A 13210-nucleotide genomic window follows, 5' to 3' on the forward strand; every position below is an offset into this window, starting at 1 on the left:
TGTGTAGTATGAACAATAAACACCAAGGGAATCACAGAATGCTCTGGCCAGCATGACATATCAGTGGAACAGGACATTTTATTTATACCCTGGCTCTGGTTTAGGAGACATGGCCTGAAGGTGTTTGGAGCACAGTTGCCAGAGTTAATGATAATGTCTGACTAGCAAGGGACATTTCCTGAGGAAAGAAATAAAAGGAAGTAAAACCAGAGATGTTTGCAGGTTTCAAATGAAGTATTATGTCCATTTTAACATCTTGATTTCCTTTAAGAGTAATTTTTTTAGTAGATGATGCCATGGGTATGGCCAGGAACAAAGTCAATGTTTTGTGTCCCAGCCCCTCAGAACTGTGCTGTGTGTGGGGGGAGCTGGGCACAGCTGGGGTGCAGAGGGGTGCCCAGGGGTGCTGGGTGGGAGCTGGCAGCCTCAGGGGTTTCAGCTCTTTGTGTTGGTTTGCAGAGCCCTTCAACCGGCCGGCGTCGTTCAGCGGCCTCACCGCCGTGGGCAGCAACGCCTTCGGGGGGCTCGGGAACCCCACAGTCAGTGAGTACTGGGCCATGGCCCTCCTGCTCTGCAGCCTGCCAGGGCCACTCAGGGGACTCTTGGCTCTCTTTTGTACTGGTTGGTTACATCACCTACCACTAAAAGATGGGAATTTGGAAAAGAACCTTTTCTAGTTGTCAGTAAATTGGTTTTTGTTAATTACTTAATAGTTTGGTTTCAACCTAGTGCTAAATGTTACCATTACATTGTTCATTTAAAAAAAATAGAGCTTTTGAGTGTTTGTGAAATTTCCCACAGTTTTGTTGCATGTTCAGAAGTAAATAATGTGTGCAGCTAGGGAGCTGTGGATGGAGATTTTTTTTTCCTTTCTCACCAGTAATTCTGGCCATATGCCTGGAAAAGATCACTAACCTGCATTTACTAGTCCAGGTTCATCAACATTTTTCTAAATTTAGCCAGTCACAGAAAATCATCCTTTTAAAAGTCACTCTTTTTCTTCATACTTCAAATCTGGCATGATTTTGGTCACATATTATTTTATTTTGGTTCAGGATCAAATGCAACAAGCTCCATTATTTATAGTCCCTATAAAAGTCATTTCCTGATGTCTCCAAAACATTTGGAATAAGGGTCATTGTCACTTTTATCTTACTCCTTCATCCCTTGTCAATTTTATCCACAGCATTTCCCTTTCCAATTAAAAGAGCTGTCAGATGCCTGCCCATTTTTAGGAATGAGACCCTCTAATGAATCTCTGTTAATTTCCTTTCCTTTTCCAGCTCCCAATAATATGTATTCATTTTAACTCTGAGTGCTGTAAAAGTTGTTTTGGTAAGTACCTTCACTAGAGCATACCTTTTTCTTAAACCTTTTTGTTTTCCACTTCACCATTTCAGCACCCAACTCAATGTTCGGCCACAAGGATGGCCCCAGTATGCAGAGCTTTAGCAACCCTCACGAGCCCTGGAACCGACTGCACCGAACTCCTCCTTCGTTCCCGACCCCTCCGCCCTGGCTGAAGCCAGGAGAGCTGGAGCGCAGTTCATCTGCTGCAGCTCATGACAGAGATAGAGATGTAGATAAACGAGACTCATCTGTTAGTAAAGATGACAAAGAAAGGTACGAAAGAACACTTCCAAGAATTGTCTAGTTCAAAGCTTGGGGCTCCGTTCCGCTTTTAACCCTCCCCAGCCTGGCACCTTGTGAACCCAGAGCTTCACCAGAGGCACACCTGGAGCTGTCCCCAGGGTGGCACCACGGAAGAGGCAGGTTTGCAGCTCAGGTGTTCCCCTCTGCAGGGTTTCTCTTCCCACTTGCACCTCACATTTCTCCTGAAGGAGCTTTGCTGGAGCCCAGCTCAGGCAGTGTTAAGTGGGAATAGAATCAGACCCACTCACTCTTACCTTATTCACATTGTCATAGGTCTCTTGAAGGGTTAACATGGAGATAGTGCCTGACAGCATGGAGGAAAGGATTCTGAGGTCTATCAGATGCTCATCTGCACCTTCAAATACTTAAATATCTTTGTAAATCAGACCTTGTCTGCAAAACACTTTCTCCCTCCTCAAAAACAGCCTCACCAGAGGGACCAGTGCTAAAGGTGTGAGATGAGAAGACTAAAATGCACCAGGAATGTCGTGTGCCAAAACCATAGCAAGCTTCAGAGCATGCAGTTCATGAAAAGCACCTTCTTTCCCCTCAGAGAAGCCCCTACACTTGCACTGCTGTTAGCACACCTTCCAACACAGCTTCTTTCTATTCAGTGTTTTACATGGACTTGCATGCTCACATGTCCAGGCTGGGAAGGGTTAATGGAAAGTAAAACCTGGTCATATTTATTTTTTGTCAGGACTGTTCCCATTATTCAGTTAACGCAGTAAAAATTCCTCTTAACATTGAAGTACCAAATTTATAAGAGTTTGCCATTCAGCAAGTGTCATGCCTTCCTTGAAAACTGTAGAGAGGCTGATTTCAGCTTTTTCAGTTGTGGCTTGATGGCTTTCCTGTTAAGTTTGCACATTACTTTACTACATAATGGCTATTTGTTTCTAATATTTTAATCTAAAAGAATATTTAGGAGATGTGCTTTTCTGACTTCTCTGTCACTAACCCAAAGTTATGCATTAGTAGCCTTTTCTAAAAGAAGTTATGCTAACACATTAGATATTCTAAAACTACATGTAAGAGCTTTTCTACATTGTTCTAAAAGAAAGGCTAACTACAGATCTTTTCACCTACATTTTCCATTTGGAATATTTTCTGTTTGGTAGCATAGCTTCATTATTTTCATGTCTGATGTTAATGCTTCAAAAGAAATTGCTGTTACAAATTGGGTTTTCTGTCCTGCAAAAGGCTTAAGCATGTGAGTAACTTTACTGGCTTGAATGGCAAAGCATTTTAGTTACTATGAACTGGGTAGTCTGTAGAATTATGTGATTATTTTGGTTGTTGTTTTGTTGTTTTCTCATGGAGTGTTCTGCTGAAGGAAATCCCTTACTGAAAACATTCATTGCAAGCTGCTTTGGCATTGCCTGAACTCCATATCATAGCTCAGAACATATTTCTGTTCAATAATTTGAGAGCTTAGCAGTAAGCATCATCCATCCCTCACACTTGTGCACAGTTCCAGCCTGCAGTGAGTGCAGTCCTGGTTTCACCCCTGCAGTGCTGCTGTGTGCCCAGGCTGTGGGCTGGGACATGGCACTTTGCAGCATCTTCACACTCTGGGCTGTGTGAGGAAGGCTGAGAATCCCTTCCCAGAGCTGTGCTCCCTGTGCAGAGAATGTCTGAGGAGTTGAGAGCCTCTCCCACCTCCTCCTTACATCCAGGGGCACCCAGTGGGATGAGCACAGAGCTTTCTAGTTGAGGTCCCAACCTTTGTTATCTATTTGAAATGAATTTGCCCGAGCAGGAAGAGCTGGGAATCACACCCAGAGGTTTGATTTCATCTCAAAATCACCTGGACATCAAGGGTCTAACTGTACCAACCCAGGAATGGCCCAGGAAGCCAAAAGCATTGAGCTCAATTGGAGCTCCCCAGCTAAGGTTGGTTTGGGGTGGGGTGGAGATCCCTGGTGGCTCCTCTTGGATCAGCTGCATGGCCTGTGCACCAGAGCCCCTGCCAGGCAGGCTGGGAGGTGAATCCTCAGACAGCCCAGAGAGTACAGAACTGCAGCAGTGACCCTTTCCTGGCTGGGAGTGGCACTGCAGAGCCCTGATGGCTCCTGGAACACTGCATCTCCCTTCCAGCTCTGGGTATTCTGGGACTGATGGATTGCAGTTGTGGAGGGTTTTTTTTAAAGACTCTTTTATTCCAGCCCAACATTAGGGGAAAAAAAAAAAAGTAAAAATAGCAAATGTGGAAAGCAGGATTTGTTCCTTTTCAGTGGTATTTTGTTTAAAAGATGTCACTGAACACTTCCAGTATAATCATAATGGCATTTAAGGGTCTGCAGTCCTAGAGCATTAAACCAAACCAACCAAGAATCTGTTGATCTTTCAATCAATATAAATGAGGCACACACCTCAGCATAAGAAATTCAGTATTTTTCAGTGTAGCACACAGCCTCAGAATTTCTCTTACTTGGTAATAAGTTCATTGGATAATGTGATTTTAAGTTTCTTCTTTGTGGAGGCAGTGGCTTAGAGCTGTTCTTATATTATCAACCTCAGGAGCTCTTGACAAATGTGAGGATTAAAAAGTTATTCCTTCTCTGTCCACTGGACTATGTGCAGTTCCCTTAAATGAGCTGGATAATCAGGAGCCTCTTGAGATGTTACCACAGGACTGTCATTGAATACAATGACATTGGCAAAGGAATTTGTCATTTTGGTTGCACATATATTTCTCCTTAATTACAGAAAACAGCTGTTATTTTATCCACATTTTATATGTCATTTAAAGTACTCCAATTATATAGGAAATTGATTAAATATCAACAAAAGGACTGAATGAGCTTTCCTAGGGAAATAAAACAGTTAAGGCTACCCTCTGAACTAGTCCCATGAGCAAAATAAATAAAAGATTAGGTATTGCAGAGCCCACAAGCCAGTGTTTTCCCAGCAAAGTAAAAGAATTGAACCTTCATGTTGAGAATCCTTCACTGGAGGGCCTTGACTTCATCTCCCTGTGTCCAGATGTGGAAGCTGTTAAATGCCTCAACTCTTGGTGGAAAGCAAGTGGAGGGAAATTAGAGCCAGGATGTGATTTCCAGACTGTTCAGGTTCCATTGAATGAAGGCAGCACCTGATCCCAAGCAGTGAAGTGCTGGACAGTGCAGACCAGGCAGGGCTGGTATCAGATGCTCTGTCTTCCAAGTGTTTTCCAGGAGTCACATTCTGGACTTTGGAGGTCTCTCAGACATGGCCCATGAAATGACAGTTTCAACAGTTCAGTCTAGACACATCAAAAGATGCACCTGGTGACATTAGAATGAGAGTTTCTTTCTCCACAGGCATTTTTTCTGCATTTGCTGCAGTTTCACTGTCCAAAAGTACCTAGAACTACAAATCTTACACAGCTCAGCAAAAAAAGTCGGTGGCAGAAATTGTACAGGTGAGGGAGCAAGTGTTCACTGTGAAGTCACCCTCTGAGCTGCCCTTCAGCAGCCACTACTGCTGATCTTGCCCAGAGTGTCACCTGCTGGTGGCACCCAGCCTTCAGGTGACACCAGCACCAGAGAGACACCATGTCAGCTGAGGGGAGCCCTCACTGCTTACCCTTTCCACAGACTCCCAGAATAGCTGGGGTTGGAAGGGACCTCTGGAGATCATCCACTCCAACCCCCTGCTGAGGCAGGGCCACCCAGAGCAGGTGACACAGGAATGTGCCAGGTGGGTTTTGTCTTCAGAGAGACCTCCCTGGGCATCCTCTTCCAGTGCTCTGCCACCCTCAATGGAAAGAAGTTCTTTCTTATGTTGAGTTGGAACTTCCTTGGTTTTAGTTTCTGGCCATAAATAATTGTTGCCTTTAACAGCACATTGTCCCTCATCCCACATGGAACAGAATTTCCATGCTCAGCAAACAGCATGTGTCCAGCACTGAATATGTGGAGCTGTCTTTATGGAGAGATTCCAACTCAGAGGTCAATTGAAATTACTAAGAGGTTAAAATCACTGGAACTGAGGGATTAGATTCACCTTGTGAATTTCATTAGTTTTAAATGGGAGAGCTTTTTCACTTAGCATTGCCCATAACAACTCCTGGTCAACACTACTTCCTGAAAATAATTGGTATGGAACCCATTTCCATATTTAGATTTTTGTTCACTGCCAGACAATAATTCCCCAATCTTTTGTGCACCAGTACTAGGTTTGAAAGATGGAATGAATTCACAGTATTTTCTGACTTTGTAGCATTGGCTCTGTCCTGCTCAGCTTGTTTTAACCTAGAAATGGAAGGGGTTGGTCATCTAAGAAGCTGCTGACTCCAGGCATGATGTTTTCAGAGCGAGTCTGAAGGATGGAGGGACAGAGCAGACTTATCTCTGCTGAGGAGGTCAGCACAAATCTGTGTGATGGGCAGCTCTGTTAAACACTTGCACTGGGAGTCACTGCACACTCAGGAAGTGCCTTCCTGTCAGAGGGCTGTGTTGGCACCATCAGTACTGGTGGTGCTCAAAAGGATTTTGCCTCAGTTTGAAGTAAATGGAATTGCAAAAAGTAAATTGAAAAGCTAGACATTTGAAAAGAATAGAGAAGAGAAATTAGTAGTGTACATGGGTCTGGAAATGTTTTTAAAAGCCATTTGAAAAATAGTAATCTGTTTTCCCAAATGTATTCTTAATAGAAGAAGTAGGTAGAATACTCTTAACCATGTAATTTGTATTTAATTCCCTCACGTTTTGGATGAAATGAGTATGTTTTTACTTTTCTCTCTCTTCTTTGCAAACATTTAAAGTCTTTGAAATAAATACATGTCCTAGAGCTAGATTCCCATGGGAGCCTTCTGTGGAGTTCAGTGTTTGAGATCTCAGCCAGATTCTTTACAGAGCAGCTTTGGAGATCTGCAGCTGCTCTGATGAGATAACAGAGTAGGCCAAGTTTAGAGATGGGATGTTCTTCTGGAGTTTTGGGTGTGCCAAAGGCGCAGTGCCTTTACCAGTGCACGTCACCAGCTCTCTGCAAAGCCACAAGTAGAAAGCCAGGCACTCTGATGCTTTGTTTACTTTGCAGAGCTTCTCATGCCTTCATTTCACACTTCTCTTTCTTGTAGGGAGAGCATTGAGAAAAGACACTCCAGCCATCCTTCGCCAGCACCTATCCATCCAGTAAACTCCCTCGGACATAACCGCAGCTCAAGCGAGCAGATCAGGAGCCATCTGAATCCCGAGGTTCGAGAAAAAGAGAAACCCAAAGAACGAGAGAGGGATCACTCAGAATCTCGGAAGGAGATTAATGTTGAAGAGCACAAGGTGAAGGACAGCTACGTTTCGGAGAAAGAAGGCCTGAGCCATGAAAGGGGAGTGGTGGAAGAGTCTAAGCAAATGCCCAGGGTTCCTTCCCCCTATGCCAGGCCCCCCGTTGTGGAGAGCACCAGGCCCAACAGCACTTCCAACCGCGAGGCCGACAGGAAGAACGAGCCGGCGTACGACAACCCGAAGAAAAGCAATGAAGTCAAAGTGAAGGAAGAGCGAAAGGAAGACCATGATGTTCAGCCTGAGGGACCTCAGACTCATAGGTCATCTGATCAGCCACCACCTATATCCACATCCAACGTCCACCCAAGTCCTTTAGTGTCTATGCCCATGACTGTAGGTGTGACTGGTATACATCACATGAACAGCATCAGTGGCCTGGACAGGACTCGCATGATGACCCCTTTTATGGGAATTAGCCCAATTCCTGGTGGAGAACGTTTCCCCTATCCTTCCTTCCACTGGGATCCAATGAGAGATCCCTTGAGAGATCCCTACAGAGAGCTGGATATTCATCGGAGAGACCCCCTGGGCAGAGACTTTTTGCTAAGAAATGACCCCCTCCATCGCCTCTCTACGCCAAGGTTGTACGAAGCAGACAGGTCATTCAGGGATCGGGAACCTCACGACTACAACCACCACCACCACCACCACCACCCTCTGTCCGTGGACCCGCGCCGGGAGCACGAGAGGGGCGCCCACCTGGATGAGCGGGAGCGGCTGCACATGCTCCGCGAGGACTACGAGCACGCGCGCCTGCACTCGGTGCACCCCGCCGCCCTGGACGGGCACCTGCCCCACCCCGGCCTGCTCACGCCAGGACTGCCCAGCATGCACTACCCCCGCGTCAGTCCCCCCACGGGACACCAGAACGGCCTCCTCAATAAAACTCCCCCCACAGCAGCTCTCAGTGCCCCTCCGCCTCTTATCTCCACGCTGGGCCCTCGGCCCGGCTCTCCCAGAAGGACTACTCCTCTGTCCACAGAGATGAGAGAGAGGCCTCCCTCTCACACCCTCAAGGACATCGAAGCTCGATAAGCAGAGTGAGACTCAATGAAAACCAGAGCAAGAGGGACAAAAACCTTGTAAATGAACATAATATAAAGACCTTCTTACTAGTCATTGATACAGACTGGGGATGTGACCCAGTGTACAATATGTATAGACCTGAGTGCAAAGATTTTGAAATGATTTTTTTTGTATATTATATGTTGAAATTTTCCAGATCTTTTAGCCAATGTTCCATATGTTCCTCGTGTCTCCTACTCTATTTTATTTCTAGCTTAAAAATTTCAAAATTTGAACTGAAGAACAAGACATCAGTCTGAGTGATTTGACTAGAAACAAGCCACCACCAATTTCAACCCTACAAAGCTCTTTCAAACCAGAAGTGAAGTCAATTGTAGATATTTATGTAAAAAGATTGCTTCATGGATTAATGGTTCATATATGCAAAAAGGGTAAGATGAAAGCTTTACTTTGTACAAATGTAAATAGATAAAATTAAGTAACATAATACATTAATACTTCTTAAACTGTGCTATTTGCAAACTTAATATTGATCAACACAGTCTGCTTATGCTGTGTTACTTATATTGTTATAGACAGCTAAACCCCTTCAACTATGCAATGAATTTTAAGGCTTTTCACAAAAGCCTTTATAACTCAAAGGAGCCTTTTCAACACACAACATAATTAAAGTCATATTTTCCCTGAACAAGCTCATTTCTAATGGAAGCCTACTTCTCTTGTTTTGATGAAGAAACAGCCCTTCAGAGGTGTAGTTTTCTGTGTGAACCCTTGCATCAGGCTGCTGAGGTCACTGTAACTCGTGTGTCCCTTGGATGGTGTCAGGATTAGTGCTCTGTGATCACTGACATGGAGTCATGGCAGATTGGGTTTCAGTCATATTAATCTGGGTTAAATGGTAATAATGGAATGCTGGAGATTTTCCAGAACTTTTGTCACTTAACATGTCAAATTTATTTTGGGGAGAACATCTGCTTATAGCCATTCATGTCTGGTTTTATTGCCAGTGTGTCATTTTTATCTGTACACACATTTTTTTGTGTTAAGTGATTTTTAACTACATTGAAACAAATCCTACAAGAAAGTGAATACTTTTCTAAATGATGGATATGTTTTCACTGTGGATCAGTAGTTTAATTAATGAACTCCATTGCAGATTTCATAATGGAATTTGTTGTATTTCAGTTGGTAATAAAGTCTGTGAATAGCTAACAGGTCAGCCTTGTTGTTCCCTAATCATAGAAGACATGAAATAACCTGAAGAACACGGTCCTTTTTAAAAATATGCATCAATCTTCTGAAATCTGTCTTTTCATAACACACTTTTTTATAATGTGTTAAGTTTCTTGTCTAAATATTTGGAGAGAATATGACTTTATCAGAGAGAATTCAATATCTTGTCTACTGGACTGTAAAATATATGTATGAAATAAAATTAGTTCCATTGGTCTTCTAGTGTATTAAAGTGCTATCTGAAGTTGTTACCCTGTTTTGGCAAAAAAAAGAAAAAAAAAGAAAAAGTTAACTACAAACAGTTGTTTCTAATGATCAGAGATCTATTTTAGTAGTCAACTGAAGGTTTAGTTGTGAGCTTCAGATTTTTGTGAACTCCAGATGTTGTGCAGTGTTTCTTTTTTTTTTCTTTTTTTTTTTTTTTCTACAAACAAAAGGAAAAATACAAAAAAGTCCCAACCCTGAGGAATATGTACACTGGAACCGTAGTGGTAGCTTTCAGTATTGTAAAGAGATTGTTATATACAAACCTTTTTGCTGTTTATCCTGTATGTAATAAAGTCCTTTCTAGATCCTATGTGAACAGAAAAGTGAAGCGGCTCTCAATCTTCAGCATGTTTCCTCCTCAGCGAAGACTTGTGTAATGTAAATTGTGCCATGTTATTAAAAAATGTGAACTAAACTGCTAGGTGCTTCTTTGTGTGCAGTACCCCATCGTTGCTATGGGGAGGAAGTGCTTTTTCCCAACAGTGGGGTTTTGTTCAGGAGTAGCTGTTAAAATTGGAAAGGCAATGGCAAGCTTTCCTAAGCCATCTTACTGGAATCCTTAGCACTGTCAGGGAAAAAGAAGCAGAAAGGAGACCAGATCCTTGGCTTGTCCATGTTCTTTAAAATACAGTAGCACTCTACTTGGATAGATTTCAATTAGACCATAATCTTGGTCTGCTGGATGCACATCATTAAAAAGCTGAAGGAAGGCAGGACTGGATGGCCACAGAAGGATGTAACTGCTGGAGCCCCACAAGGCAGGGTCTGATTGAGAGCATCATCTTCCAGGCTCCTCTCATCCTTACAGAGGAGCCTGCCAGCTCTGGCAGCGTCTTCAGGAGGGGAGAAACACGGTCTTGATTGTCCAGGCTCTGATCCTTGGGAGCAAACTCTTGCTGATGGTCCTTAATTCCCAATTAAGCCAATGAGCCCTCGCTCCCAGAGTCTGGAAAGCATTGAGGCATTTCAGTCCCTTTGAATTCAATTTCAATGCTCCATGCCTTTGAAGGTCCACGTGTCAAGTCTTGTACTGGTGATGCTCAGAGGAGTATGCCTGAAAGGTGTAGTAAGAGATGAAACAAGATTTTTAATGCTTTTAAACGTCTTCAGGTGCATTCACTGCTTTTCAGAAGTTTGATATAGGGATGTTAGCTTGCAGGTACAGACAATTTGATCTTTTTTGAAGGGTTTTCTATTCAGGATATTTGTCTTAAATCCTCTATTTTTCAATTCACTTGTGTTTAAGAAATGAATTTCATTTAAAGACCATGCCAGCTACCATCTGTGGGAATGAAATGAGTCATAAGTGTATTAATTCTGTAGGTTGTGTGAGATTTTGATCATAGAAAACCCTCAGTGTGCTTTATAGCAACCAGGAACTTTGCTTTAGGTTTTCAAGTCCCACCTTCCCAAATTCCAACTAATTTTCCACATAGCAGCTTCCTGTTACTAGCTGAGATGCCAAATACAGTGCTTAGGAAGGGAATCTTTGAAAACAGTCCTAACATTTGTTTCCCTGTACGTTGTTCATTTTATGCCATGGTTGGTCTCTTCTTTTTTAACTTCCTATGTTTTGATCTTTGGTTTTCCTTACTGAGACTTAGCTCCAGCCTGGTTTTCTGCTTTTCATACCTTACTGCTCCCCTCTTTGCCAGTCCTGTCCTCTTTCATGGCCTAGGGCAGCTAAATCTTATCAGAGGCAGCAATAAACACTGCAGATTTTTTTACAAAAGTCATATTGTTTTTCCTTTTTACCTTTGCCTGTATAAGCTCACGAAAACTGTAGTCCTTGCTGGACTGGAAGATAGGCAGATGGAGGTTGGGGACGATTTTTCTGCAAGTATTTTCATTTGCTGTGGCTGTGCCTCGTTGATGAAATGTTTAGTATCTGTTCGTGCAGATTTGAACTCTAATTACGGCTTCACACATGCAGGTGACTCTGCTGAAAGGCTCTGGACATGAACCAAGGTCCCAGAGCAGTGGTGCTGCACTTCAGAGGAGCTCCTTGGCTCACTGCTTGGTTTCTGGCAAGGAAGAAGAGTGAGCAGTGGTTCAGAGACCAAGGACTCCAGTTACACAGGGCTGAGTTAATTGCCATGGTGGCTTGGTTAAGTCCCACCTGGATAAACCAACTTCCTTCTCTGGACCCCACCTGCCAGCTTTGGAGTGGCAGTGCTTGAATTCAGGTGATCTGGAGCACGATTCCAGTTAAATGGTCAGAATTGCCCTTGGAGTGTGACTCTGCCTGAGCTGTGGATGGAGGCTGGCCTCTAACTCAGCTGCCTGGGAATTGCATTGCAAACGAGTGGTGGGGCTGCCTCCTGCCCTGCTGATGTCCTGGCCCCATCAGATCCTTCCTGCACATGTTAAAAAACAATCCTGGCCATTCCTTACATGAAGCTCTTTGGGACACAGTCTGTCTCTTACTTTGACTGCACCATGATTGGTGCCCTTGGTTGGGGTAACTGAGCATTGTCCAGTGCAGCTATACTTCAAAAATTATTTTAGTCATACTAAAACTGAAGCTTCAGTGAATAAGCCACGAAAACCTGCATAAGAAACTCCCCATTTTTGCTAGCCAAGGAGAACCAGAGCTGTAGGTGGGGACTGACTGTTCTCCCTGTGCCCTGTCTCCTGCTGGAGGGGCTTGGGCTGTTTGTGCCTGTGGGCAAGGTGAAGTTCCCAGGTGGCATCTCTTGGGGTCACACCCCCTTCTTTTTCCACTGGTATCTTGCAGCTGAAATCGTGTTAGCACAAAGATATTTCCTGATGATAAAATAGATCCCCCTCCTCATTTGTGCACTGTGAGGCTGCATACAGCAACAGGTATTTATGGACATCAAAATGCACATGTGCTGTCAGGTGCAGTACCAGGGAAGAAGCTCAATCCAGCAAGGAGCAAAGTATAAAATCCTGGTGCCACCCTACAATCTCACGGCTGTTTTGCTGCCATCTGATGTTCCCTCTGCTGGTTCTGGTAATACAGACCTCAGTACAGCATTATCCCTATTTTATAAACAGAGAAGTGCTGCTGGGAACCCCAAACACGGAGTCACCGGGGTGATAGCAGGCACCTACTGCCCAAGTGATCTCAGGAGTCACCCAGGGCAATTGGTTACTGCCTGAGCCACTGGGGAACAGAGAAAAACCCGAATCAGGCAAATTGCAGAGTCAAGGGTGGCAGGAAATGAGGAATTTCTGAGTTCCTCCTTTGGTTCTAGAAAGTACTTTTAACCCTCCATATTAACAAATTGTGGCATCTCAGACTGCTAAACTTACCTGTGAAGGAAAGAGTTTTACCTATTTGTTGATAAGTAATTCAAGTATTGACCCAAGCTGATAAGGGCTGTGGTCATTCTGGTTACTAAGGGCAGATTTGCTGTATTTTACCACCTAATGTGGCTTGTTTGATCATCATATTGCCCAGTACTGAAACTCACTCTGAGTGCAGCATTTTTCTTGGTTGAATTTATGTTTCTCTACTGAAAAACTTGAATTTAGCCCTAGGAACTGAGCCATCCACCTCCAGTACAGTCATCTTTGTTTCAGGACAAGATAATTAAGGAAGAATTGAATCAGTTCATTGCATAAAGATGTCACCTATCAAATACACAATATGTTTATTAAATGTATCTTTTGCTTTGCATCTTCAAAGCCCTTTAATAGTTTCCATTGAATCAGTGTCATTGTGGGAATTTGTTTTATGCAGCAGAAATTCCATTGACATCAAAAGCTTGGGATTTTTTTTATTTTTTCTTTTA

The 13210-nt window shown here is 43.5% G+C and overlaps 1 protein-coding gene across 8 annotated transcripts in view; it reads left to right on the forward strand.

Moving 5' to 3' along the window:
* AUTS2 (activator of transcription and developmental regulator AUTS2) overlaps positions 1-9864 on the forward strand; it is an 807993-nt gene extending 798129 nt beyond the window's left edge. For all 8 annotated transcript variants that reach the window (XM_077188843.1, XM_077188841.1, XM_077188846.1 and 5 more), the window contains 3 exons: positions 460-543; positions 1401-1623; positions 6719-9864. In XM_077188843.1, coding sequence (XP_077044958.1) covers positions 460-543; positions 1401-1623; positions 6719-7958 — 1547 coding nt within the window. In that variant the 3' untranslated portion in view covers positions 7959-9864. The remainder of the gene's footprint in view (positions 1-459; positions 544-1400; positions 1624-6718) is intronic.
* The last annotated feature ends 3346 nt before the right edge of the window (positions 9865-13210 follow it).

The sequence above is a fragment of the Agelaius phoeniceus genome, chromosome 20 (genome assembly GCF_051311805.1).
Source record: "Agelaius phoeniceus isolate bAgePho1 chromosome 20, bAgePho1.hap1, whole genome shotgun sequence".
In the NCBI taxonomy this organism is placed as follows: Eukaryota; Metazoa; Chordata; class Aves; order Passeriformes; family Icteridae; genus Agelaius; species Agelaius phoeniceus.